This window comes from Gigantopelta aegis, chromosome 4 (genome assembly GCF_016097555.1).
Source record: "Gigantopelta aegis isolate Gae_Host chromosome 4, Gae_host_genome, whole genome shotgun sequence".
NCBI classification, from domain to species: Eukaryota; Metazoa; Mollusca; class Gastropoda; order Neomphalida; family Peltospiridae; genus Gigantopelta; species Gigantopelta aegis.
Window position 1 is genome coordinate 62,856,509 of NC_054702.1, and position 26,815 is coordinate 62,883,323.

Sequence of the window (26,815 nt, forward strand, 5' to 3'; positions counted from 1 at the left end):
AACAAACCTGGGACAGTGGCTGGATGTTTCTTGTAGCCAAAGCAAATTGATTTATTATTCATAGGCTATTGGATGTCAAACATTTGTTAATTTTGACAGAGGAAACCCACTACATTTTTCCATTAGTGGCAAGGGATCTTTTATATGCAGCATATAAAGGATTGCACATACCACGGGCTTTGAGATACTAGTCATGGTGCACTGGCTAGAGCAAGAAATAGCCCCGTGGGCTCACTGATGAGAATCGATTAGACCAATCACGCATCAAATAAGTGCTTAACCACTGGACTACGTCACACTCCCTGCTTAATAAAGGCCATGGTATGTACATGTACTATGCTGTCTATAAAATAATGTATATAAAAGATTCCTTGCTGCCAATTGGAAAGAACAGCCCTTGCATTACAGCAACACGTCTCCTCTTATTGTCTGTGTAGTCCTTGACCAAATGTCTGATGCCACAGAATCATAATTAAAATATGTTGAGTGCATTGCTAAATAAAACATTCCTTCCACATTGATTAGTTGTTGAATACCACAAATATAATTTCGGACAAACCAGAGGAAACATTACATATTTCGATATTGTGTACATTCCGAGAGAAGCTTGTGCCAGCCTTTAATTTATTGTTTACCAATGTTAAGAAATAAGGGACTACACAAATAGTGCCTGCAACCAAAATCCGCACGCCATGTCAGAAGATTACTTATTAAGTCAATTTGAGACATTCAATCCCACATAACAACTTAGTATGGAATACAGACATTATTACAGCAGTAGTGGTTAAATTTGATTTACAATTCCATGTTCCTTTTTTTTTCTATTGTTAATATTGTTCTCCCATCCCTTGCTATACAAGACTGACCTATTCCACGACATCGGCCCATACGGAATAAAGGCTTCTTTGCATGACCATATGATCTTGTTGGCCCGAGCAGTTTTGGTATACGATATTTAATTTATTTCAACAAAACATTATGTGATATATAAAGTAGTGTTATTTTTGGTTTATAGTTCTGTATAAATAATTTTGAGGTATGTCTATTTGTGATATCTATATTATTGAATAATGAAAAATACAACTTTTTGGTTAATTTGTACAGAAATGTATATTTTTGTTCAATCGATGAGAGAAAAATAATCATTCTTGTGTACTTAAAATCAAGTGGGATATGGCAGTTTCACACTCTGGCTCAGAATTTTATGTCAGGAACTCTTCAAGCCTCATCCCTGCCAGAAATTATGTACCCTCTGGTAGAATAGCCCTATCCTATAGGTACATATGAATATTCTTCATCAATCGGCTGGTCACGCCAAGCTCTAGAGCAAACAAACATTTGTTATTATATTTGCCAAGAATAACCAGATGCATTTGTTGCTCTTGGGGCGGTGGCTAGGGTCAATCAGGTGATTTCTTTTGTTTTTTATTGCCCGAGTATATTAACCATGTATCCCTGGCATGATTGTCTGGTGGTTATCCGCAGCTTCATGTCCCCTTGTTGGACTCTGTGATGGGTGGGGGCATGGTTGATGAATTCATGATTCTACACTATGGGTAAAAACAAATCTCAAACTTCAGATGGGACCCTGAAAAGGGTCCACACCGAGGTTGCAGATTCTTCATCTTCTGATGAGGAATCCAGGACTAGTTTGAATTTGAAGAAGTCAAAAGTTCTTACTTCTGAATCCTGGCCGAGGTTCCTAGTCATCAGTTTGTTTGTTGATGGGGCCTTGAGCAAATGATCTCCATTTGCTATTCAGAAGGGGCTTGTCGGCTTGACTGGCGAGCCAAAGTCGGTTAAAAAACTGAAATGTGGTTCGTTGCTAGTAGAATGTTTGACTAAGAGGCATTCATCGTGTCTTCTCAAGTCTACTTCATTGTGTAATGTGCCAATAACAGTATCACCTCATGCCTCCCTCAATTCATCGAAGGGGTAATCCGGTCAAGAGATCTGGAAGGAGTCACTGAAGATGAAATGACAGAAAACTTATCATCGCAGGGTGTGACATCGGTGAAAAGGATTAAGATTCGTCGGAACAAGGAGTTTGTTCCTACAAATACTTTGATCTTAACCTTTAATACACCAGTGCTTCCTCAATCAGTTAAAGACGGATATCTCAGTATATCTGTTGTGCCATTTATACCGAATCCCTTACGCTGTTTTAAATGTCAGAAGTTTGGCCATTGTCAAACTGCATGTCGAAACAAGCTGACATGTGTTCGTTGTGGTCAGTTTGACCATGACAGCAAAACATGTACTAATGACATTATTTGTATAAACTGCAAGGGAAACCATTTTGCATATTCTCGAGAATGTGCATGATGGAAATTCGAGAAAAGGGTACAACAGATTAAAGTTGACAAAAACTTGCCATTTCCTGAGGCTAGAAAACTTGTAGAAACAGAAACACCTGTCATAGCAGGTAAATCATATGCTATGGCAGTCAAGGTTTCCACAAGAAGTATTTCAACTAATACTGACATCACTTGGCAATATGATGATATAGAAAAAGTTGCAAAACAGGCTGATAAGGCAGCCCAGAAGCAGCAGGAAGCTTTATAAACACCAAAAATGTCTACGCAAATTACACAAGTATCTCTGGATTCACAGAATCCGTCAGGTAGGTCGACTGCTACAGTGCCAGACCCTAGTGGTCCTCCTCAGTCAGGAAAAGGTGAAAAAATCCAGTAAGTAGTGCTCTTCGGGACATCTGAAAAAAATTGAGATGCGTTTTGTCCTGATAAGTAATTCGTTTGATCCTTTGGCTATGGATGTGGGTAATGAGATGGATGATTGGCCTCAAATTCACTCGCGGTCAAAGTCAAAGTAAAAAAACAAAGATTAATCCCATACGTCCCCCTGATGACTAATTCAGTCATTCAGTGGAACTGCCATGGGCTTAGGCCCAATTTTGATGAATTAAGTCTTTTAATTCAAAAACATAATCCTCTTGCAGTGTGTCTTCGGGAAACTTTCTTGAAGGACACTGATCATATTACCATGAGAGGATTTAACCTCTATCATAAGTTTCATGAAACTGAAAATAGAGCATCTGGGGGTGTTACCATTCTTGTTAATGAAAACATTCCTCAGAGTATAGTAACATTAAATAACAATTTACAAGCTGTGGCTGTAAAGGTCACGGCTCATAAAACTATAATTCTGTGTTCAGTTTATTTACCTCCTCGAAACCATTTAATTTTAAGTCTAGAGATCTTCAAGATCTCATTAACCAGCTACCTTCTCCCTTTATTATTATGGTAGATATTAATGGTCACCACACTTTGTAGGGATGTGAGGATGTAAATATTAGAGGTAAACAATTGGAAGACTTAATTCTCAAAAATGACTTGCTTTTATTTAATGATAAAAGTCATACATATTTTCATTCTGCAAATAGTTCTTTTATAGACTTAACCCTTTGTAGTCCTTCACTTTTTCTTGATTTCTCCTGGAAAGTTGGTTCAGACCCTTGTGATAGTGACCACTTTCCCATTATTTTGGAGAATGATGGACCTCCATCACTTGAAAGGGTTCAAAGGTGGAAGTTGGCGAAGGCAAATTGGGGTCAGTTTCAGCATCTGTTTAGCACTTGACTGCAACAATTTGCCATTATTGATGCTGATGATCCCATGTCTTTGTTCACTTCCATCTTGAAGGACATTGCAGACGAAACTAGTCCTAAGACTTCAGCAGTGCCAAAGCGTTTCAATAAACCATGGTTTAATGATACGTGCAAGGATGCATTCAAAGAGTGAAACAGGTTACTTGAGAGGTTCAAACGTGAACCTACTGGGGATAACCTGGATACATTTCGTATTGCTAGGGCTAAGGCTCGAAGAGAGATTAGACAGAGTAAGAAATCATCTTGGAGAACTTTTGTCTCCAAGTTGAATTCACAAACATCAGTAAAATCTGTCTGGAATAGGATCCGTAAAATCAAAGGTAAAGAATCCCGTAATACAGTTCATCATTTGTCTGTCAATGACACGGATGTTACGTCTCATCGTGACATTGCCAATACATTGGCAGACAACTTTTCTATAACTCATTTTCTGCGTTCAGTACAGATGCATTTACATCTGTTAGAACTACAGCTGAAAAGCAGTCCATTAATTTTTTATCTGAAAATGCTGAAGTATACAACAGGTATTTCTCTATGGAGGAATTGCAGGATGCTCTTCGTAGAGCTTCAGTAGGACCAGATGAAATTCATTATCAGTTATTAAAGCATTTACCTGAATCATCTTTGATGGTTCTTTTAAATATTTTTAATAACATCTGGATTTCTTGAGACTTTCCTTTTGATTGGAGGAAAGCAATTATCATTCCTATTCCCAAGCCTGGTAAGGATCCAACCAATCCTACTAGTTATCGCTTTGACAAGTTGCATTTGTAAAACCATGGAACGAATGGTATCTTGAATCCCACAAATTGCTTACTAATGTGCAATGTGGGTTCAGATCTAGACTTGCCATTATTGACTGGCACTTGGTTTCAGTGTTTTTTTATTTGGAGAAAGCTTATATACCACGTGGAAGTATGGGATTTTAAACGACCATGGGCCGTAGAGGTCGACTTCCTGTTTTTATTTTTCAATTTTTAAAAGAGATCTTTTAAAGTCCGGGTGGTGTTGACTTTGTCTGACATTCACCGACAGGAGATGGGTGTACCTCAAGGTAGTATCCTGTCTGTAACTTAATTTTTTGTGAAAATTAACAGCATCACACAGTGTTTAACACCTGGTGTGAATTGCTTGTTATATGTCGATGATTTTCAGATTTGCAATAGATCATCCAATATGAGTATCACTAAATGTAAGTTGCAGCTTTGTTTGAATCAACTTCATTAATGGGCAACTGACAATGCCTTTAGATTCTCAAAGGCAAAAATGGTTTGTATGCATATCTGCCAGAAAAGAGGTCGCCACTTAGATCCACAGTTGTTTTTGGACAAAAATCCGATTCCAGTTGTGGAGCCTTGGAGACTAAATGTCTGGGGATTATATTTGACAGGAAGCTATCTTTTGTGCCCCATCTCAAATATGTTAAACTGAAGGGCTTAAAAGCTCTCAATATTTTAAAAGTTATTGGTAATACGGAATGGGGAGCAGACCGTAAGGTTATGCTCAGTCTGTATTGATCTCTTGTGAGGTTCAAACTTGATTATGGATGCATTGTATATGGGTCGGCACGCAAGTCTTACTTGAGGATCCTAGATCCTATACACAATCAGGGACTTAGGCTTTGTCTTGGTGCATTTAGAACATCTCCTATAGAGAGCTTGTACGTTGATGCACACGAACCTTGTTTGGGTGCTAGACGTGAAAAGCTTTCTCTGCAGTATGCTACCAAGATTCAATCTTTACCGACACATCCTACACATTCAGCGGTGGTTGATAACTAGTATATGAAGTTGTTTGATGCAAGGCCAAATGCTATTCGTACATTTGGTCTTCACATTCAGCAGTTTTTATCACTTTCCAACATTGATTTAACCGACACTTTGGAAACTCCTTCATATTTTGTTTACCACCTTGGTGTATTACACCACCTAAAATTGTGTTTGATCTGGCACATCTGAAGAAAGATCGTACAGATGATGTTGTTTATAAACAGTTTTTCAAGTACCGTGATTACATTCCTGTTTATACAGATGGATCACAGGATGGGAATTCTGTGGCTTGTGCTAGTTTTTCCATCAGAAACAATATATTCCATGAGATTGCCGGACTCGGCATCAATTTTTAGTGCTGAAGTTTGGGCAGTTATTACAGCCTTAGGATGAAACCAAAGATTCAATTACATCCAAATTTATTATTTTCACCGACTCAATTTCCGTCTCCTAGCTTTACGCAATATGAAGCTGGACCATCCCTTAACTGGGATGGTGATACCAAAGTGTCTTTTTTTTATCCATTGCCAATAAAGATATTGTATTTTGTTGGGTCCCCAGCCATGTTGGCATCAGGGGTAATGACAAGGCAAATTCAGCTACCATGTCTGCTTTGGATTTGCCTCAAGCCAGGGTTGGTGTACCGTGTACCGATTTTAAACATAGTATCAACCAATCAGTCTTTTCGACTTGGCAACGTGATTGGGACGATGCGGTTGTGAACAAGCTTCATGGTATTAAGTCTTGGTTGAGTGGCAATCCTCCTATAGACAATGCAGGAAGGATGAAATAGTCGTGTCGTGCTTGCATCGGTTATACTTACTCGACCCATTCATTTATTTTGAAGAAAGATACTCCACCTCAGTGTGAGCGCTGTCAAGTGTATTCTGACAGTGTGCCACATTTTGGTGGAGTCTTCATCTCAAAGAAACTCGAAAAGATATTTGGACAAAGTAATGTGATGGAATCATTTCGTTTCCATCCAGAACTTTCATTACAATTTCTTCGAGATAGATACAATTAAAATTTTGAATAAATTTTTTGAATAAAAGTCGCCATCTGATATTTGTATTTTTGCAGTCCTTTATACGGTTTTTATTTACCTGTTGAATTTTTATATGGATGTTGAACATCACTTTAATTGTTCGACTTTACCATAGTTGGATACCCAATAGCCGATGTATTTTTTGTGCTGGGATGTCATTAAACATTCATTAGTTCTTTCACTTAACTGAACCATGATGGAATGAAATTCATGTCGACCCTCTCTGCAATTTTGGTTTTTGAATTATGGACCATTGCCATAATTCAATTATTTTACAAAATATCATTAATAAATGGAGCATGTTGGTTGAATGAAGTACATTTAGGGACAAATCAAATAATTTTTGTTCAGGCAATACTTTGTTAGACCATTAAATAGGTCAGTGGTCTGTGACAATATGCCTTTAAGGGTTTTACAGAATTACTTAACAGTAATAAAGCAGGACGATATGAAGGGTGTCTGCACAGTTATCACACAATACCCTGTGATCTTAATAAAAGAGGCATGTCTTTTTATTGTCTAGACAGTGTGTCTGGGGACCGACTAAATATACATCTGCCAATTGAGAACCACAGGTACAGGCCACACAAAGAAAAGACCAATTAACCAAAAAAACAATCCCTATTATTATTTCAGTAAGTAGGATAATTTATATACAAAACATGTTATTTCAAAACTGACAATGGTGGTTTATTTTGTATTGATAAATAATACACACTTGGTGCTGGCTTACTGGGATGGATCCGCAAAAATCAGGTACATTTTGTTTCTTCAGTTCGAGACTAATTTCTGATTACACACATTAGGTATTACGTAACCACAAGCTCGCCAGAGGGCATATTAACTGAGATGGTACAAAATGGCTGTGCCCGTTATATACAACAGCCGTCACATTTAAGCGTTTTATCAACTATCAATTATACTTGCTGATATTAAGCAATAATGTGCATTATATATCGTTGACTATGCATACCAGGCCAAATACCCTAACTGTCCCCTCCTTTAACAAAATTCCCATCCCACCCACAACCAATATGTTCAGTCTTGTTAAAGGAAAGTATGTATAAAACATTCATGTTGCCCATTACTGGCAACACTGGGTTACCTGTATCGATCAAATGTCGAAATAACCATGGTAGAAAAAAATTATATGAAAATAATAATGCAACAAATATTAGTTTCCTTAATGCCCATGGGATTAGAGCACTTGCATTTGATGTGATCCATTAAGATCAATCGCACTCTCCTACAATACCAACCAGTGTCCCATGACACTGATATGTAAAAACAATACGGAAAAGTGCATTAAAAAAAAAGAAAAAGCATTCATTGCTTATCAGAATAAGTGGATCATTTGGTGGTAGCTGATTTCCTCTCACAAAGTATCACAAATAGTTTTGCTTCATGCCAAATAGAAGTCCTATTAATAGTTTCTCTTAGAATTTGTATTTGCAACCAATTTCTTTCATATAGCCCAGAGTAATCACTACAACAGATGCTATTCAGTTTCAAATAAATTTCCTTCTGAATATTGAAATAATTTTATCCAGATTAAAAAAAATAATCCCCTCCCCACCAATGCTGTCTAACAAGCTGCATATGACAAATTCTACGTATGCCAGAATCTTTTATTCAACTTTAGGACATTAATGTACTATTTAAAAGAGGTAAATTAATCTTGCTTTGTTGGACTACATGTCCGAGATGATCACTGCATTTTCTGTCATGTTCAAGATTACAATTTGCAATAGTGTAACTAAGTGAAAGAAAAATGTTTTATTTAACAACGCATTCAACACTATTTACGGTTACACGTTGTCAAACATACAAGTATAGTAACCAAGTGTTAAAGCTGGTTTTGTTTAACGACACCACACTGATTAATTAATCATAGGCTATTGATGTCAAACATTTGGCAACCGACTTGGAGGAAACCTGCTACATTTTCCCCCATTAGCAGCAAGTGATCTTTTAGATGCATTCCCAAACAGGAAAGGACATATCACTGCCTTTGACCAATTATGGTGCACTTGTTGGAACGAGAAAAAATCCAGTCAATTTAATGATCCACAGGTGGTTCAATCCTACAATGCAAGCACCTCAGGCGAGCGGTCAACGACTTGGCTAAATCACACCTAGTATAATTAAAATATTCAATCAAAGGGAAAGGAGAGAGATTCTTAACAATAACAAAGACAAACAATTTAGCACAATGATTAAACTTTTATTAACTTTCTTTGTTTCGATGAATGTAACATGAATGTTCAAGAGTCATTTTCAAGATAAACGAAAGGGTGATTTCTATGAAATACATCACAAATGTCTAAAACAAAAAACTTTTTTCTCAAGGAGTATCACACTGAAACTAATCCACTTCTTCCATCCTGGATGCATCTTCATCATCGCCTTCCAATGGTGGCATTTCTTCAGCTACATCAACTCCAACATCACCAGCAGCACCATCATCTTCGTCAATGCCTGAAATAAAGACAAACAAGTTTTCATTTTTATAAACATACCAAGAATATTTAATGGCAAGCCTTTAAATTAGGGTCATATTTGATTACATTTGATTACTAATTATCAGTAAAGTCCACTTCCCAAGAGAAAACAGCAGTTGCAGACGTATTGTACATACTAGTTAAATGGAAAACCATACAAATTGTCAGCGTCTTCATTATTCGAAAGTGTCCAAAACGTAGACTACCAGATCTTCAAGACAAGTGCAACAAAACACCTTTGGATTAGAGTTCAGTACTTTGATAATTGAATTTGTGTGATATGGATAGGCTGGAGTTTGTATAATAAATAAATTTAAAAAATAATAATAATAAAAATGGTGTGTGTGGCATTGCACGCGCGCGGTGGCCAGTCGTCAAACCACATACTGCTTATACATCACTACAACAGTCCTTCCTGGCAGTTTTTAAATTCAACTCACCAAGACCTAGTTTGATCATTCTGTGGATGCGGTTTGCATGTGATGTTGGATCCTCGAGTGAGAAGCCAGAAGCAAGGAGAGATGTCTCGAACAACAGCATACACAGGTCCTTAACAGCTTTGTCATTCTTGTCTGCATCGGCCTTTTCCCTCAGCGTTTTTATGATGGGATGATCTGGATTAATCTCAAGGTGTTTCTTGGCAGCCATGTAGCCCATTGTACTCGTATCTCTCAAAGCTTGGGCTTTCATAATACGCTCCATGTTTGCTGACCAACCATACTGACTGGTAACAATACAGCATGGCGACGTCACAAGTCTGTTGGACACCACAACCTGAAAATAATTATCAATGTCCACTATTAAACAATTCACTGCATATTTGATTTATATTGGTTTTCAATGTATAAACAAAGTGCAGTCTTATGTCTCAATTGTTGCCACCAATTCATTAAATAGGTTAAACTAAAAATGTTATTATGCTGTATATGTCCATAATTTTGCAATTGTCACTTCAAACAATGTACCATCCATAATTAACTGGATCGAACATACACACCAAAATATCCAAATAGTTGAAAGTTTATTTTGTCAACACCCGCCACTAGGGCTCACTGATGTCAAACGTAGTAATGCTGGTGTGTAGTCTTGTGAACCAGCTACATTTTTCCATTAGTAGCAAGGCATCCGTTATATGCACCATCCAATAGACAAGATAGCACATACCAGACTAATATCTCAGTCGTGGAGTACTGGATGCAAAGAAAGATAGTCTAATGGGCCCAGCGACTGGTCAATCTAAGTACAACTATGCATCAGGCAAGCGCTTATATACCACTTGGGTACATCCCCCACTCCATTCAAAAAGTTAAACCCATTGCCAGTTTTAATCTAAATTGACCATATTTTCACCTTTTCCACTTTCTTGTCCAGAATCTCCTTCATAACCTTGCATAAACCTTCAAATTGTGCCTTCGCCTCCTCCAACCGTTTCTTCTCATCCTCATCTTCTGGCAGCTCAAGTCCCTCCTTGGTAACGCTGACCAGGGTTTTGCCATCATACTCCTTCAGTTGTTGGATGCAGTACTCATCAATGGGGTCAGTCATGTAGATCACTTCCAAACCTCGCTTTTTAACACGCTCAACAAATGCAGAGTTCTGTACAGCCTCCTTGGTTTCACCTGTTAGAAGTACATTTTAAAACATGATAAAAATTTTTTTTAAATACTTCGTAGTGGTGTACACTGAATATATTCCAATTTATACAGACATGTGGAGGATAAATGAAGTTTCAGAAATATTCTCGAGTAGATCATCAACTGATACGGTTACTATATACAGAATTTAGCCCTCACCGTTTAAGTAGAGTTATCACTCTCATTACCCATTACTTGAATGAAACTAGTTTGAGAATAATTTTCAAATCCCCTTAGCTCGTGAATTATATATATGTGAAGTATATATATATATATATATATATATATATATATATATATAATATTGCAATATCTTAAAAATGCTTCTCAGTTTTTTTGTTTTAACAGCAAGGTCCTTCAAGCCCTCTACAATTGACTAATTGGTAACATGCGACCATTTTTTTTCATTTAGCAACCAAAACACTTCATAATATCTATAAAAATATAAGTAGGTTCCTAGATGAACGGTTAACAGAGAGGGTGGTGTTTTAAGTTTATAGACTATCTTAACTGCATTCCTGTACACGATTCACATAATTTAGAATAATGAAAACATCTTAATTGCATTTTTTCATATGACAATTTAGAATAATCAAAACTACCTATATTCCTTATACAAGAAAATTATATCTGGCAAATTGCATTGCTACAACTTCCTTCTGTAAATAGACTACTTCATATTTTATCTTGTAGATCTTAAATACCTGTGATGTAGTAAATGTTTTTCTGGTTCTCTTTCATACGAGATGCATATTCCTTCAGAGAAGACAATTCGTCACCAGACTGGGATGTTTGGTATCTGAGCATATCTGCTAGTTTCTTTCTGTTGGTTGTATCTTCATGGATTCCAAGCTGAAAAACAAACGGGGAAAATTCCATTAAATTTACCCATACCCATTAAATCTGCTAAACGAAAACATGTCACAAATTTGTTTCTAATTTTCATTATTATTCATACTTACCTAGTACTAGCACAACTATGCTATACAAACAGTCATCTCCTCCACTGCAGAATTGTCTCCCCTTGCCGGATGTATATCCATATCCGCGCATGGGCAGACCATCGTCCTCGATTCAAAGTCCGTAATGACCGAATCCAGGGAAGACCTCCTAGGGGTGGGTGGGAGGATACCGTTGTTGTGCTAGTACTAGGAAGTATGAATAATAATGAAAATTAGAAACAAATTTTCTAATAGTCTTATTCAACTTACTGTACTAGCACTGTAACAACTATGCTATAACGGACGTGATTTAACACCGTTAGAGCACGTGAATTCAACATTAATGGGAGGAGGTAAGAAAACATGAGGACTTACCCATTCGACCAACGTGAATCGTCTCAAGTAATGACACGGTGTAAGACAACCAAGACATACGAGGTATAAAAGTCTAAGTGACTATTAATTATCAATACCCGAATTGATAAACATCTTCCACCCCATCGTGAGGCAAAACCATCTAAGTGAAAGGAAACCACTAGACTGCCCCAGATAGCAACCACACCCTTTCCCCAAAAAGGTGGCTCAACTATCTCCCGACACGACCTGTACGAGCTGCCTACCGGAATAGATCTCCCTCGTCTCGTGGCTCGTCGTACAGAAACAACCTGACCGGCAATCACCGACTGGATACGTCTAGTACCATCGGGATCAACTGCCATGTCCCGAAAATAGAAGCGGTCAAACGTATGTCGACCCTTCCACAATCCTGCATTCATCACCTTGATACTATCCAAGGAATCGTGAAAATTCAGGGAAGCTGAGATCGCTCGAATATCATGAGGCCGAACTGAGAAGTTCCGCAGAACATGCTCTCCTGCAGTTCTCATACGCCAGCTTGATGGTTGCAGCAATCCATCGAGACAATGCATTCTTAGTAATATCTCCCAGCTGTTTAGTGTAAGAAATAAACAGCCTCTTCTTCCCACCATGAAGAAGTGTAGTACGATGCAGATAATACTTTAACGCCCTGACCGGACAAAGGAGACGGTCAGAATTATCAGAAGGCAACGTATGAGACAAACTTTGAATGATTGCCGGAGGAAACTCCTCTCCTGGCACTTGGTTCTTAGCCACAAAGATGGGATCAGTCCGCAACTTAACCGACCCATCAGAGTTATAATCGACCAAATCATGCAAGAAAGCATGAATCTCACTAATACAGCGACAAACCGCAAGAGAGACCAGGAAAATTGTCTTCCAAGTCAAAAGTCGAAGAGTGGCAAACCGCAATGGCTCATAAGGCGGACCCTTGAGCGCATGAACCAGAAAGACGTCCCATTTTGGCAAAATGGAAGGCCTCTCAACCGTGGATTGCAAAGATTTGAGTAAATCATGCAATACGAGATTCGTGTAAAAGTGTCCGACCACACTGCCTGAGAGTAGTGAAGATGGAAGAACGACGACTTTTGACTGAACTTTAAGCTTCCTTTCCTGGACCAAGGCCAGAAAGTATTCAGCTAAGTCATTGACAGTAGGTGATAAGGGATTGAACGAACCCAAGCGCTCCAGTGGCATTGGTAAACTCGCTCAGTTGACCGGCGCTTCGATGAGGAGACGAGTTCAGCAATTCGTTCCGAAAAGCCTCTGCCTCACAGGGAAAACTCGACAACCTCCACACGTGAAGCCGGAAGACCTCCGGCTTCGGGTGCCACACCGGCTGCTGCAGCCGCTGGCTGAGCAGATCCAGAAGGGGTGGCAAGCGCACCGGCTCCTGCACTAACAGTGACAGAAGCTGAGGAAACCATGGTTGGGTTGCCCAAACCGGCGCCACTAGACACGGTTGCATTCCGACCTTGGCCAGAACCTTGCTGAGTCAGACTGGGGGCAGGAAGGCATACAGATCCAACCACGTCTAGTCCATGCTCAACGCATCGTACTCCAGAGCCAGAGTATCGGGAACCGGTGACACACACACCGGTAACGGGTGGTTCAGCCTGGTCGCGAAGATGTGCACTTGTGGACTCCCCCCACAAATGCAGAATCCTGCCCGCAACCACCTTGTGCAACATCCACTCTGTTTGGACAGGTGAACGACGACTCAGGCGTCCACCAAGACGTTGACTGAAGAGGGAATGTGTTTTGCCGTCAACACAATCCCCCACCGATCGCACAATTCCTGGATCTCCAACGCCCTGCGACTCAGTGACTCGGACTTGGTGCCACTCCAACCCCAACACAGCAGTCGTCGCACCTCAACAAAATTCAACAATGTTGAATAACGCTCCGAAACTGGAGGCAAGCCCGGCGAACGGGCTTCCATCTCCAGCAGATTGATATGGAGGCTCCTTTCGAAGGCACTCCACACACCTGACAGATGTTGATCCCCAAGATGCGCACCGTACCCCTCTAGGGAAGCATCGGTGAACAGGACCAACTTCGGAGCAAGAGGGTGTAAGGGAATGACCTGGGACAAGCACTTGTCGACCAGACACTCTTGGATCGTCTGCACGAACCAAGGCCCCACCGGAATCAACGTATCCCAACAGCGGCCGTCCCACACACGAGAGATGCCACTGGAGAGGTCTCTTGAATCGTCTGAACCGCACATTCAATGCAGCCAACGACTCGAGATGTCCCAACAACCCGTGCAGCGGGCGCACCGAAATGCGCTGCTCCTGAGCACGACGCCGAGAAATTATAGGCGTGCATCCGTCGATCGAACGGATGCCTCCACAAAGTTGAAGACAACTCCGAGATACGTCAAAACCTGAGCTGGCACCAGCTCAGACTTCACCCAATTGGGAATAAATCCCAAGCGAGTATCATGTCAATGACCAGACTCACGCCCGTCAGACATGCCTGCTGAGACGAAGATGGAATCAACCAGTCGTCTAGGTAGTTGTGCACGCGAATGCCCAACAAATGTACACGGCCTACCACAGCCTTGACTACACGAGTAAAGGCATGAGGACTCGTGGCCAATCCGAACGGCAGCACTCGAAACTCGTAAGCTTTGCCGTCGAATAGGAAGCGCAGGAACTTCCAAAATTCCCGGTGAATCGGAACATGCAGGTAGGCGTCTTTCAGGTCGATTGACGCCGCCCACTCCCCAACCTGGAGTAAAGCCCGGACAGACTGCACAGTCCATTTTCATGGAAGGAATGACCACGAATGCATTCAGCGGCTTGAGGTTGAGAATCGGCCTTCACTCGCCATTTTTCTTTTGGGCAAAGAACAAATGGGAGTAAAACCCCCGGGAGTCCAAATTCACCTGGTGGATGGCACCATTGCCGAGAAACTCAGCAATCATCGTTTCCACCAGAACCCGCCTGTCGGACAACCGCATCGGAGGCATCTGGGGAGAAGAAGCGAGAGGGAAGCCTAAGAAAAGGGAATCTGATACCCTCCTTGACGACCGACAGAACCCATGGGTCCAGGTCTGGCAAGAGACGCCATTGTGGCAGAAAATGACTTTACCTGCCGCCCACGGCACCTCCGTTAACAGTTGCCGGTCGTCGCAACACCCTCACCCCGGCGGCTTACCACTCTTAGGTGCCGTGCCCTTAGCGGTAGCCCGAAAATGTGCTGCCCTCAGACGAGCACGATTCTGTTTGACAGGGGGTGGCGCCGTCCCAGATTGCCAAGTAGGAGCAGAAACCTTAGGATTCTGAACCCCCTAAAAAAAAGCTGGTTTCTTGGAGGAAGGCGGGCGAAACGCAGCAGCACCGGAACGGCGCTTCCGAGCGTTACCAGGCTGGGGCAGGGGAACGATCTTGACAGACTCCTTATCCATGACAAGGCTGAAGTCCGACCCAAACAGCAAGGTCTCCCTCACTGACCGGCTGCGAAAATACGTCTTCACAACACCGGCAACCCGTAGCCCAGACAAGTAATGATCGCATCGCAACACGAGATTGTCTGCCCACAAACGCCCAGACATCGGAGCAATGTGATTCGACGCCTTCGCGGCAGCCGCTAAACAACCTCGAGCCATCGGGGGAAGACTCCACAGCCTTATCCAACCCAATAAGGAAGGTACTTAGATGGTTGTTCACCTGAAAACTGCTCCATCATCTCTAGGTCTCAGATGGCAACACGTATGAAAGACGCCGGACGACAATCAGTCTTAACCCGAGCAGAAACAACCACAGCATGGTTTAGGAAAGATGCGCTCAACGTTTGGTACGAAGTGGAGGCCACCAGCTTCGTACCGGGTAAGAGTTTCCCCGATGGCTAAAGCCGCCGGAAACTCTTCCACGACCGCTCCCATGATACGATCGGTGCCAGTGATCAAAGTATCAATCTCCAGTAAGGATTCATGTGCCTCCTGGGCAAGCGGAAAACCAAGCTCCGGCCGCGGAGTCTTCACCACCAGCGATCGATTTCCAAAAGAAACGCCCTGAATAGTGGGAACAGCCACCTCCGCTGGGAAAGCGTACAAGTCGGACTTCGTTACTTAAGAATTGCAGAACCGTTGCATAATCGAACTCTTCTGCAGGAGGGACAGAGGCATCGACTCCCGCCGCTCGGCAATCCGGATCGTCCCAAACATCTTCCGACTCCAAACCGGAAGCAGAAGGCAAAGCTTCCTCGGAAGAGACCTCCCTCAAAACCGGCGGCACCGAAGACCGTGGCTGACCCCGAAGGGAAGGGACGGGAACAAACCTCCGTCCATGCGTCACCCCCGCATCGCCAAAACGATCATGGGTGGAAACATGCACCGACCGCGCTGGAAAACCAGGCAGCGGCGGAACAGCCGACACGGCTGGAGTCGAAGACTGAGACACAAGTCCCACCTGCGGTGTAGCCACAAGAGAAAGTTTTCAAACAAACTTTCTTGAAAACCTCCGGGCCGACCCTGAGAATCTACAGGAACCAAAGGCGATGAACCTCTACCTCCGGGTAAACATACACATAGGGAGGACTCAACGAGTCCTGCACCGAGTGTTCAACTTGAGGATCCGCCGCCCCCGACAGCATCACCCTGCAACGGGTGGAACGTCGGATTTCGTAAAAAAAAAAACACGAACCAACCGAGGCTGACACGGCGCTAGCCAACGCCGGCCCCGTCAACGGAACACCCCCGTCCAGACGGGAGGGACGACACCCTCGAGCCACTCGACTCGCCAAACTGGAGCCGCTCCAGTCGGCTTCCATCCACAGGATGGGAAAAAAGGGGAACCGCGGCGGCAGAAGCCACCACAGCCTCCTTGCGCACAACCCGTGTTGACGCCACCTCCGCCGTCGGAGATACAGGTGCCTCGGCACACACGGTCAACCCCGCGAAATAATACGTAACCCCAATTATCCCAAAAACAACGTACGTCTTGGTTAAGGGCTAAGGAAAATAAAAAAACAAAAAAAACACTTTAATGAAACGTTTCACGTGAGACAATTAACGAAAACAGAACATCCACAATGGAGGCCTGCAGAATTGAGAACGATGGTCTGCCCATGCGCGGATATGGATATACCGTATTTGACCGGAAATAAGCCCATGTCTTTGAATAAGCCCCCCTCCGTTTTGATAGCATTTAAGAAATTAGGCCCTCATTCGTAAATAAGCCCACCCCCAACTTCGTCACCTTATAAATAACACAAAATTACAAGTTTGCTCAAAGTTCATTTGAAAGGTCATACCTCCTGCAGATAAACACAAATGTACACAATATTTTACCACCAGTGAGATTTAGCAGTCTAACAATAACAGTGTGTAACATTGTTTTCAATTTCATGCCTGCTGTATTTCTTTGAAGTATCCAAGCCCAAGTCTGAACTAAAAACCAATGTCTATTTTTACCACCAGACTGGGTCCGCAGTTAATGCTAATTAAGCAAATACCTTATTCTGATTGGCTAAGAACAATGACCTTAGATTGACAATTCTTTGTAGTGTAAGCTGGCTGGCTGTGTCAGAAACGTGTGTATACGCTATTGAGTTTGTTGTTAATTGCTGTTGTTTTAAGTCTTGTCAGCATTAAATTTTGGATGTAAATAAACAGCACTGGTTAGTAATTGTAACATAGAAGGTGTGTTTCTGATAATTAGATACTAGTAAAAAAAACAAACAATTTAATTAATAATTAATAGATATGCTACTGAACGTTTTTTGTTTTCTTCCTAGTTCATTTTAAATTTTAATTATTATTATTTATTTTAATTATTATTTTTCTTTTTTCCCAACAAAACTGGCCCCTTGTCTGGGAATAAGCCCACCCCATGCTAAGCTCACAATGAGTTGTCTTGGCCCCCTGGGCTTATTTCCGGCAAGGGGAGACAATTCTGCAGTGGAGGAGATGACTCAGGTTGTATAGCATTGTTGTTGTGCTAGTACAGTAAGTTGAATGAGAGTAATATAAATTAGAAACTAAGCATTAAACTGTACTATTGCAAGCACAGATCTCGACTCGGAATCTTGTACTACCTGAAATGCTTATGTGACCTTAGTTGGGACTTTGTCCAAGCTACAATCTTTTCAATAACTACTCTAAAGATCAATTGTACAATTTCGATAACAATACCAAACCAAAAGGTTAAGAGTGATTACAGAACTACCAAAGTTCTTACTTTAATAGTTTATTTTGCATAAAAATGAGAACCTTTATTCTAGCTTTCACCAATTAATACGACTATTGAGAAGGAATAAGCAAACTACAATTATCAATCATTAAATGGATTTTCTGCATGGCTTCCGAGTAAATTAATGCCTATGGTTGATACAACGTACATACTCCCCACTTAATTTTTAGTAATGTTTCTGGATCTGCTTTTTTTTTTTTTTTTTTTTTTAAAGTTCGACTTTCAGCTAGAAATTTACTCTACAAACCTTCAGATTTTTGGCAAACTGCTCATAGAATTTCTTGTAGTTGTCCTTGTCTTCCATGATATCTTCAAACAACTCCATGCACTTTTTCACAATATTTTTTCGAATGACCTTAAGAATTTTGCTTTGCTGCAACATTTCACGAGAAATGTTCAGTGGCAAGTCCTCCGAATCTACAACACCACGAACAAAGTTCAAGTATTCTGGGATGAGATCCTCACAGTTGTCCATAATAAATACACGACGCACATACAGCTTAATATTGTTCTTCTTCTTCTTGTTCTCAAAGAGATCGAAGGGAGCTCTCTTCGGTACGAACAACAGTGCACGGAATTCAAGCTGACCCTCCACCGAGAAATGCTATAATACAAAAGTAAAAGCCTGTAATGAGTGATCATAGATTAAGACTGAAAATTATAATTGCATGTTAGAAGATTGACAAAAAATACAATCTCATTTTATTATTAAACAAGAGTACCGGTGAGGTACATGATACGCCCATCAGGAGTTTGATTCAGTCTAATTATACAAAAATTTGCAATGGGATGGATGAACAGTTTGTTTTGGACGAACCACCATGGTTTGATCGTGCTGTATGCAAGATATGATCTGGACAAGGAATTACTGTTATGTGCAGTAGACGGTCAAAAGTAGGTCACAGTGACCTAGCAATAGTATGTGACAAACCACAATCCCAAGTTGTTCCTACAAGTTTAATGATCCTGTATGCAAGATATGGTCCAGACAAGAAAAAGTTAACATACGGACAGACTGACGCCATACCATAATACGACCCATCATAGATAGGCATATAAAAAACAGTTCTCCAAATGCTACCAAGTGATATTCCCAAATGCCATGACATTCCAGTAAGTCCATTATCTGTATAATATCTGCTACTATATACTATTATTTCAAGGATGGAAGGAAAGAGCAAATTACTTCATTGGATGCGTGTGTAAGAATAATGTATCAATGTTCGTGTCCTAAAATTGCTATGGAGGAATAAAGTCTCATACCTTGACTGCAAGATGGTCCTCCCAATCATTTGTTAGAGATTTGTAGAACTCTGCATACTCCTCCTGTGTAATGTCATCTGGATTTCTGGTCCAGATGGGCTTTGTCTTGTTCAGTTCTTCATCTTCTGTGTACTTTTCCTTTATTTTCTTCTTCTTCTTGTCCTTTGCTTTGTCCTTGTCTTCATCCTCATCAAGGTCCTCAACTTTTGGCTTATCTTCATCCTACAACATTAAATTATTTGAAGTATGTTTAAATAATAATTCTTAAAAATTAAAGTTTTTGTTTAACGATACCACTAGAGCACATTGATTTATTAATCGGCTATTGATGCGGTCACTGACACTGTCAGAGGAAAAGTGCGATATTTTTTCATTAGTAGCAAGGGATCTTTTATATGCACCATCCCAGACAGGATAGCACATACCACATCATTTGATATACCAGTCAGTGCACTGGTTGGAACGAGAAATAGCCCAACGGGCCCACTGACATGGAGTGACCCTAGACAGACCACGTATCAGGTGGGCGCTTTACCACTAAGACTACGTCCCGCCCCATCTTGAAATAAAGGATCAAAACACTGTTCTAATTCACTCTGTATATAACGCAAAATGTTATAGACTAATCAAATCCATTTGAGATGGTAAAACCAGCCTAACCGGTCGTAAATTTGAAGGATTCCCCAAGAGTATATTCGACTCTTGCAATTAAGGCAATGACCATGGCAAAATAAATGCAGTGGAAAAATAAGTGTCCACGGCAATTTGATCGTGAACATGTTTCCAACTTTTTAATAACTAAATCTGAATAATCTGAATGATTAGCCCAAGTAATCGGCCATTCAAGAGCTAAACTGATATTGGGACAGTGCAACTCGAAATGCCCAGGTTTTTTTCCATGCAAAAACAAAAACTGACAATGATTAGTCTTGATCAGTGTTCTATTATTATTTCTTGTCACTACTCTGTGCAAACCTGCAGGAAATATGAATGAGGGAATATACTGCACGTGGTATACAGTGTCAGCTTGTGCAAGATTCAATTTGGGAGCGGCATCTCACCTGCAGTCATCAGAAGTTTAAACATATGTGAATTGTGCACCTCCTCCAGTGCATCACACTATGTACCAAGTTATTGACCATCATACCTTATCTTCATCCTTCTCTTCCTCCTTTTTATCTTCTTCCTCTTCATCATCAGAAATTTCCTTCTCGCGCTCTTTTTCCACCCTAAGGTAGATGGGATAGCCAATGAACTGAGAATATTTCTTGACTACTTCCTTGATTCTCCTCTCTTCAAGGTACTCGACTTGATCCTCTTTCAAATAGAGAATAACACGGGTGCCTCGTGCTAGGGGAGCAGCTGTAATGAAAATTTACCCCATTAGTTGAGATTTTAAAAATGCTATTCATTCCATGGTTCATACTAAAAACGATTATGGTAACATGCTCTTTCTACTGTCTCAGTGTCTGGCACAATTTAAACGAAAGACTTGTTAAAGCAAAGTTCAAGGCTTATTCAAGAAATATTTTAATCAGTATCACGAAGTTGGTTGTTTATTTGTTTAAGTTAATCAAACACAAAAATACACTGAAATATATTGTCTCAAGCAGTGTTCTTGCTGCACAAACTCTCCACCAAAACTATGTTAATATTTTGGACTTTCCTTAGGTAAAGTAATTTTTACCCCTTATACTTGGATCTGAACAATGGTACTCAAATTAGCAATTTGTAGGGTCTATCCCTGTGAAGAGTGCTTAAAAATGAAATTCTTATGTTCATATATTATAAAAGATTGCGTAATCGAAAGATGCTGCAAACTGATTAAACTGATTACAACCAATTATTATTAACTCAACAGATTTCCAAACTCTAGAAAATAGGATATCAGTGGTACCAGTATTTTATGATACAACTCCCATTCACAAGAAATTATCATTGTGTAAAAAAAAAAAAAAAAAAAAAAAAAAAAAAAAATTAATATTAACTTACACGCTCCACTCTTCACTGTAAATGATCCACCAGCCGACGATTCCCAGGTATACAGTTCATCATCATTGTGTTTCGACTCCACTATAACTCTCTCTGCAACCAGATAAGCAGAGTAGAAACCAACACCAAATTGACCAATCATAGAGATATCTGCACCAGCCTGCAGTGCCTCCATGAATGCTTTGGTGCCAGACTTTGCAATGGTACCCAGGTTATTTACCAGCCCTGCTTTGGTCATGCCGACGCCCGAGTCCTCAATGATTAGTGTGCGGTTTTCTTTGTCGGGGATGATATTAATGCAAAGTTCTTTGTTAGCATCCAGCTTTGAAGGATCAGTAAGAGATTCATATCTGATCTTGTCCAGGGCATCTGATGAATTGGAAATCAATTCTCTGATGAAGACTTCCTTGTTTGAGTAAAAGGTGTTGATAATCAAGCTCATCAACTGTGCTATCTCTGCCTGAAAGGCAAAGGTTTCGGCCTCCCCATCTTCCATATTTTCTTGTACCTCGGGCATCTGCAAAAAGAAAAAATTTAAAATTAAGATCAGTAATGAGCTTAACCTTCTGACTACTGCAGGCGAGATATCTCGCCCGACGTCACGTCAGTCGATATACTGTACACTGTATACAGTGCATTCCCCAATTCATATTTCCCGCCGTTTTGCACACGACACTCACCGGAAACGGAAATATAATTAAAGAAAAAAGATTTTTTTTTCAAAATGGTGGCTTTTGTTTTGATTTTTTCAATTGAAAATACCTTGAAATTTTGAGTTCAAAAAGTGGTTTTCGGCAAGTATTTTCGCTTGACAACAATGGCGGCACGTCGCGGTCATTTTCAGGGATCGATAGCTGATTGTGACAGCTAATTTGATAATAAATTTGATCGTTTTACCAACAACGAAAATTACCAAATATTGCAATATGAATCTTAGTTCGGGTTTAAAAAAAAATTCTGGTCAGAAAACCACTGTTGTCGGGAATAATGGACATAAATACTGGACAGCTGGCCACAAATACCCGTAAGTAAACGTAACTTTTTCGATTTTTTGCCTAATTTTAATCACCATTAGCCGATCTAAAATAATAAAAATTAAAAAAAAAGACGAAAATAATACTTACCGATTAATATATGAACTTTATTTCATGTTTTTATAAAACATTTAAGTGAATATATGTGAGTAAAAATTATAAACTTGTACCCACTCAACGTGGTTTTGGTTAAAAATTAATCCAGTAGTCTAAAGGTTAAATATATATGCCCATCATAATATAAATCCAATTTCTAAACTTTGTCTGAAAATTTGTTTATTTTGTAGAAGAACGAGATGTTTAGGTGAAAACAAAAGAAGCATTCTGTGAGAAACTAGGGCTACCACTAGTGCACGTTTTATGTCAATATTTTTCTTAACGTGCACAGCGAGTTGCTTCCCTCTATGTAGCATATTTAAAATGACTGGGTACTTTTGACGGTTGTTAATGACATAAGTACTTCAATCAGGATTTATCGAGTATGGTAGATTATACATTTTTGGTTTAGTGTCCATTTGTTGCACTATTTCGGGTTGAAAAACATTTAAAATCTTGTGTCCAGCTACATATACTGGTATGTAGCGCGTTTCGGACGTAGACAAATCATACATTCTGTCTCTTCGGACTTGGGTTACCAAAAACACTTTTGGTTAATTAAATTTATTGTGATATTGTTTTAGCCATACCAACCACTTTAAATATTTGGTACCGTTTCAGTCAAAAGCTTGGTTCCGGTTTTGCCCACAGATTTTGGTGCCTTTTCAGCCAAATGCAAATTTCGTTTTGCTACACCGGCCTCGGCGTCGTGGTTAGGCCATCGGTCTACAGGCTGGTAGGTACTGGGTTCAGATCCCAGTCTAGGCATGGGATTTTTAATCCAGATACCGACTCCAAACCCCGAGCGAGTGCTCTGCAAGGCTCAATGAGTGCTCTGCAAGGCTCAATGGGTATGTGTAAACCACTTGCACCGACCAGTGATCCATAACTGGTTCAACAATGGCCATGGTTTGTGCTATCCTGCCTGTGGGAAGTGCAAATAAAAGATCCCTTGCTGCTAATCGGAAAGAGTAGCCCATGTAGTGGCGACAGCGGGTTTCCTCTCAATCTGTGTGGTCCTTAACCATATGTCTGACGCCATATAACTGTAAATAAAATGTGTTGAGTGCGTCGTCTGGCAATCACATTTAGATATTTTGAAGAAAACACGCGTAAAAGCTACAAAAAATGTATACGATAAATTAATGGAAAATGCTATAGCAGAGTAGACACATCGATCTATACGCACTGATTAAAAAACCCCACAACAAAACAACCTCTTTGATAATCATGACATGACTCGGTCGTTGGCGAAAGAATTCATGTAAGAAACTTCACGCCTGCTTGTAAGCGATGTTCATCTGCTGTTGGTGAAAATTAAACGGTTCCACCGACAGCATAAATGTTACACGTTCCCTTCATTCACTTTCATAAAATATAAACTAAACACGAATAAGACAATTCCTTCCAATATAACTAAATGATCCGTAAAAATGCACAGCAGCTAGAGGAAATTGTGTCATTTTTTTTTACGCGACAGCGAAGCTTATCTATGTAAATACTTGCATGAACCAAAAATAATTTTGCGGTTGTTAATGACATAAGTATTCATCACTAGTTTATACGCTGTAACGTGAGCGATGGGACCGTTACTTTTATGTCGCGCACTGCGCCGGATGTGACTATGTTAAAATGGAGTGTCCCGGTATTTGGTATTTTTCGTGTCGGATAAAGTGTTTTTCTTTCTTTCTTGGTTACTTCAAAACACCTGTGTTGAATAGTTGAAATCATTACCATAGTTCATAACAATTTCCTGCTGGCATAAACCCTATAAACACACACACACTTTAACATCCCTCTAAAGAAAGAGTACAATAATTGTTTAAAAGTAACAAATGATTGGGGGCGAACTGACTAAAAGTTAGGGGCGAACAGGCAAACAGTTGGGGGCGAATCGTCTTGGGGGCGAATCGTCTTGGGGGCGAACTGGTCAAAATGGGGGCGAACCGACTGGGGGGGGGGGGGGGGGCGAAACGTCTGGTACCCAAATTGATCTACTTCATTTCATTGAACAGTAACTGCATCTAGCCGTTAGACGGAGTTACTGTTCAATCAAATAAAGTCGATCAATTTACTCTTTAGAAAATAAAAAATAAAAAGAAAAGAAAAATATGTATCATGCTAAAAAAAAAAAAAAAATTAGATCTATAATTATGATTTTAAAACTATTATACTATAATATTAAGAGATTTAAATAATACCTCCGTTTCTGGCTTGACAAAAAAGGTTACAACTTTTTCACGTGCTCTTTCCCCAAACCGGCAAGTCGCTTTACTAAATTGAAGACACGCTGAAAATGCTTATAAAGAGGCGGAGCTTAAGTGCGTAATAAAAAATAAACATTTTAGTAAACAAACGATCTAATCGTAGTAAATTAAAAAAATGATTAAATTATAGAAACGAACATGAACATCTCTGTTAATTTTAATTCAGAGAGGTTTTTTTATGTGAATACAACGATAATATCTATGCACTATATACCGGAAGATGTAAGGTGCTACAACAACAATGTTGTGCTGCGGTATTTTCAGGAACATTCTGAGGATGTGACGTCATTTCTACAGGCTTCCAGAACATTCGGTAATTGGTCAGCGCTGTCCGTATTAACTCGGAATACCTCGGCCGATTACGAATCCAATCCGAAAGCCATTCGGAACTCTTCGGTTTATTAATTTAATTGTATTTAAAGAAGTATTTGTATGTGTTTGTGTGTGTGTGTGTGTGTGTGTGTGTGTGTGTGTTTGTTTCGAATCTTTTATAATTATTATTTATTTTTTTTTTTTGGAACAAATATTTTGCTATATTTTAATTTAGCCTATTTTCTTGTGCTACGTGATTTGTTTTCTTTTTTAATTGTTATATTTATTTATTTATTTTATTCATTTATTTTATATACATATATATTTATTTATTTACTTATCTTTAAATTTATTTTATAGCATATACCACGCTGGTGCATTGGCTTTAACGAGAAATACCGGCCTCGGTGGCGCAGTGGTTAAGCCTGCAGGCTGGTAGGTACAGGGTTCGCAGCCCGGTACCGGCTCTAACTCAGAGCGAATTCTTTAGGGCGCAATGGGTAGGTGTAAGGCCACTACACCCTTTTCTCTCTCACTAACCACAGACCAAGTAACAACTAACCCACTGTCCTGGACAGACAGCCCAGATAGCCGAGGTGTGTGCCCAGGACACCGTGCTTGGACCTTAATTGGATATAAGCATTAAAATAAGTTGAAATAAAATGAATAACGATAAATGGCCAATGGGCCGATCGACGAGGATCGAACCCAGACCGACTACGCATCAGGCGAGCACTTTACTACCACTGGGTTAGCCCTTGATCTCAAGAGTCAAATGTACCAGTTCTATTACAAATAGTAGCCTAATTTGATAGTTTGTTCATGACATTTTCGACTGTAATTATAACGAATTATTTGAATGGATCGAATGGTCATTGTAAGTAATTATTTTAATTTTCATTTGATCCAACAATTTGGTACATTACTGTAGTGTTTATAATTAAATTATATTCAGCGTATACAATCAGTCACCCACCCCAATATCCAATTAATTTCGCCGTTCCTACATATGCCTGACCATAGGCCTACTTATACTTTGTGTGTGTGTGTGTGTGTGTGTGAGGAGAGAGAGAGAGGAGAGAGAGAGAGAGGGGGGGGGGGGAAGATAGATAGAGAGAGAGAGAGAGAGAGAGAGAGAGAGAGAAGAGAGAGAAAGAAATGTTTTATTTAACGACGCACTCAACACATTTTATTTACGGTTATATATATATATATATATATATATATATATATATATATATATATATATATATATATATATATATATATATATATATATATATATATATATATATATATATATATATATATATATACATACAAACATACATACATACTGTATATATACACACACACACACATATATATATATATATGTATGTATATTTAGAGCCTACTCTTCAAAAAAAGTAGGGGAACCTGAAATATTAATGTTAATGTTAACTATTAGACCGAACATACGTTTTGACCAAAGACATCCTAGTAAAGAACGTTCAGGTCTGTTTATCAACACACCGAAACACATTCCATAGTTTACACGTGCATCACGCAGTTGCCCCGTACACATGCGTGAGGTGTCATTCTCGATTTTGACAATTTCCAGGAAGGTCGATTAATCACTGTGAAACATTACTTCTGTCAATCTTTTTTTCATTCTGTTGATCATACAGTTGTTATTATTTTGTTTTTAGTCATTTTTATTGTTTGAATTTGCGATTTACTGATAAAAAAACCTGTCAACTTTCAAATTTCATT

General features: G+C 39.8%; 1 protein-coding gene across 1 annotated transcript; it reads right to left on the reverse strand.

Moving 5' to 3' along the window:
* Positions 1-8,650: 8,650 nt before the first annotated feature.
* On the reverse strand, positions 8,651-24,818 carry LOC121370895 (heat shock protein HSP 90-beta-like). The gene is made up of 9 exons (XM_041496426.1): positions 24,683-24,818; positions 21,352-21,868; positions 20,507-20,721; positions 19,360-19,581; positions 18,344-18,700; positions 11,282-11,429; positions 10,294-10,562; positions 9,384-9,717; positions 8,651-8,920 (listed from the first exon to the last, which is right to left on the reverse strand). The coding sequence occupies exons 2-9, from the start codon at positions 21,866-21,868 to the stop codon at positions 8,808-8,810; spliced, it is 2,175 nt and encodes a 724-aa protein (XP_041352360.1). The 5' UTR covers positions 24,683-24,818; the 3' UTR covers positions 8,651-8,807.
* Positions 24,819-26,815: the final 1,997 nt, after the last annotated feature.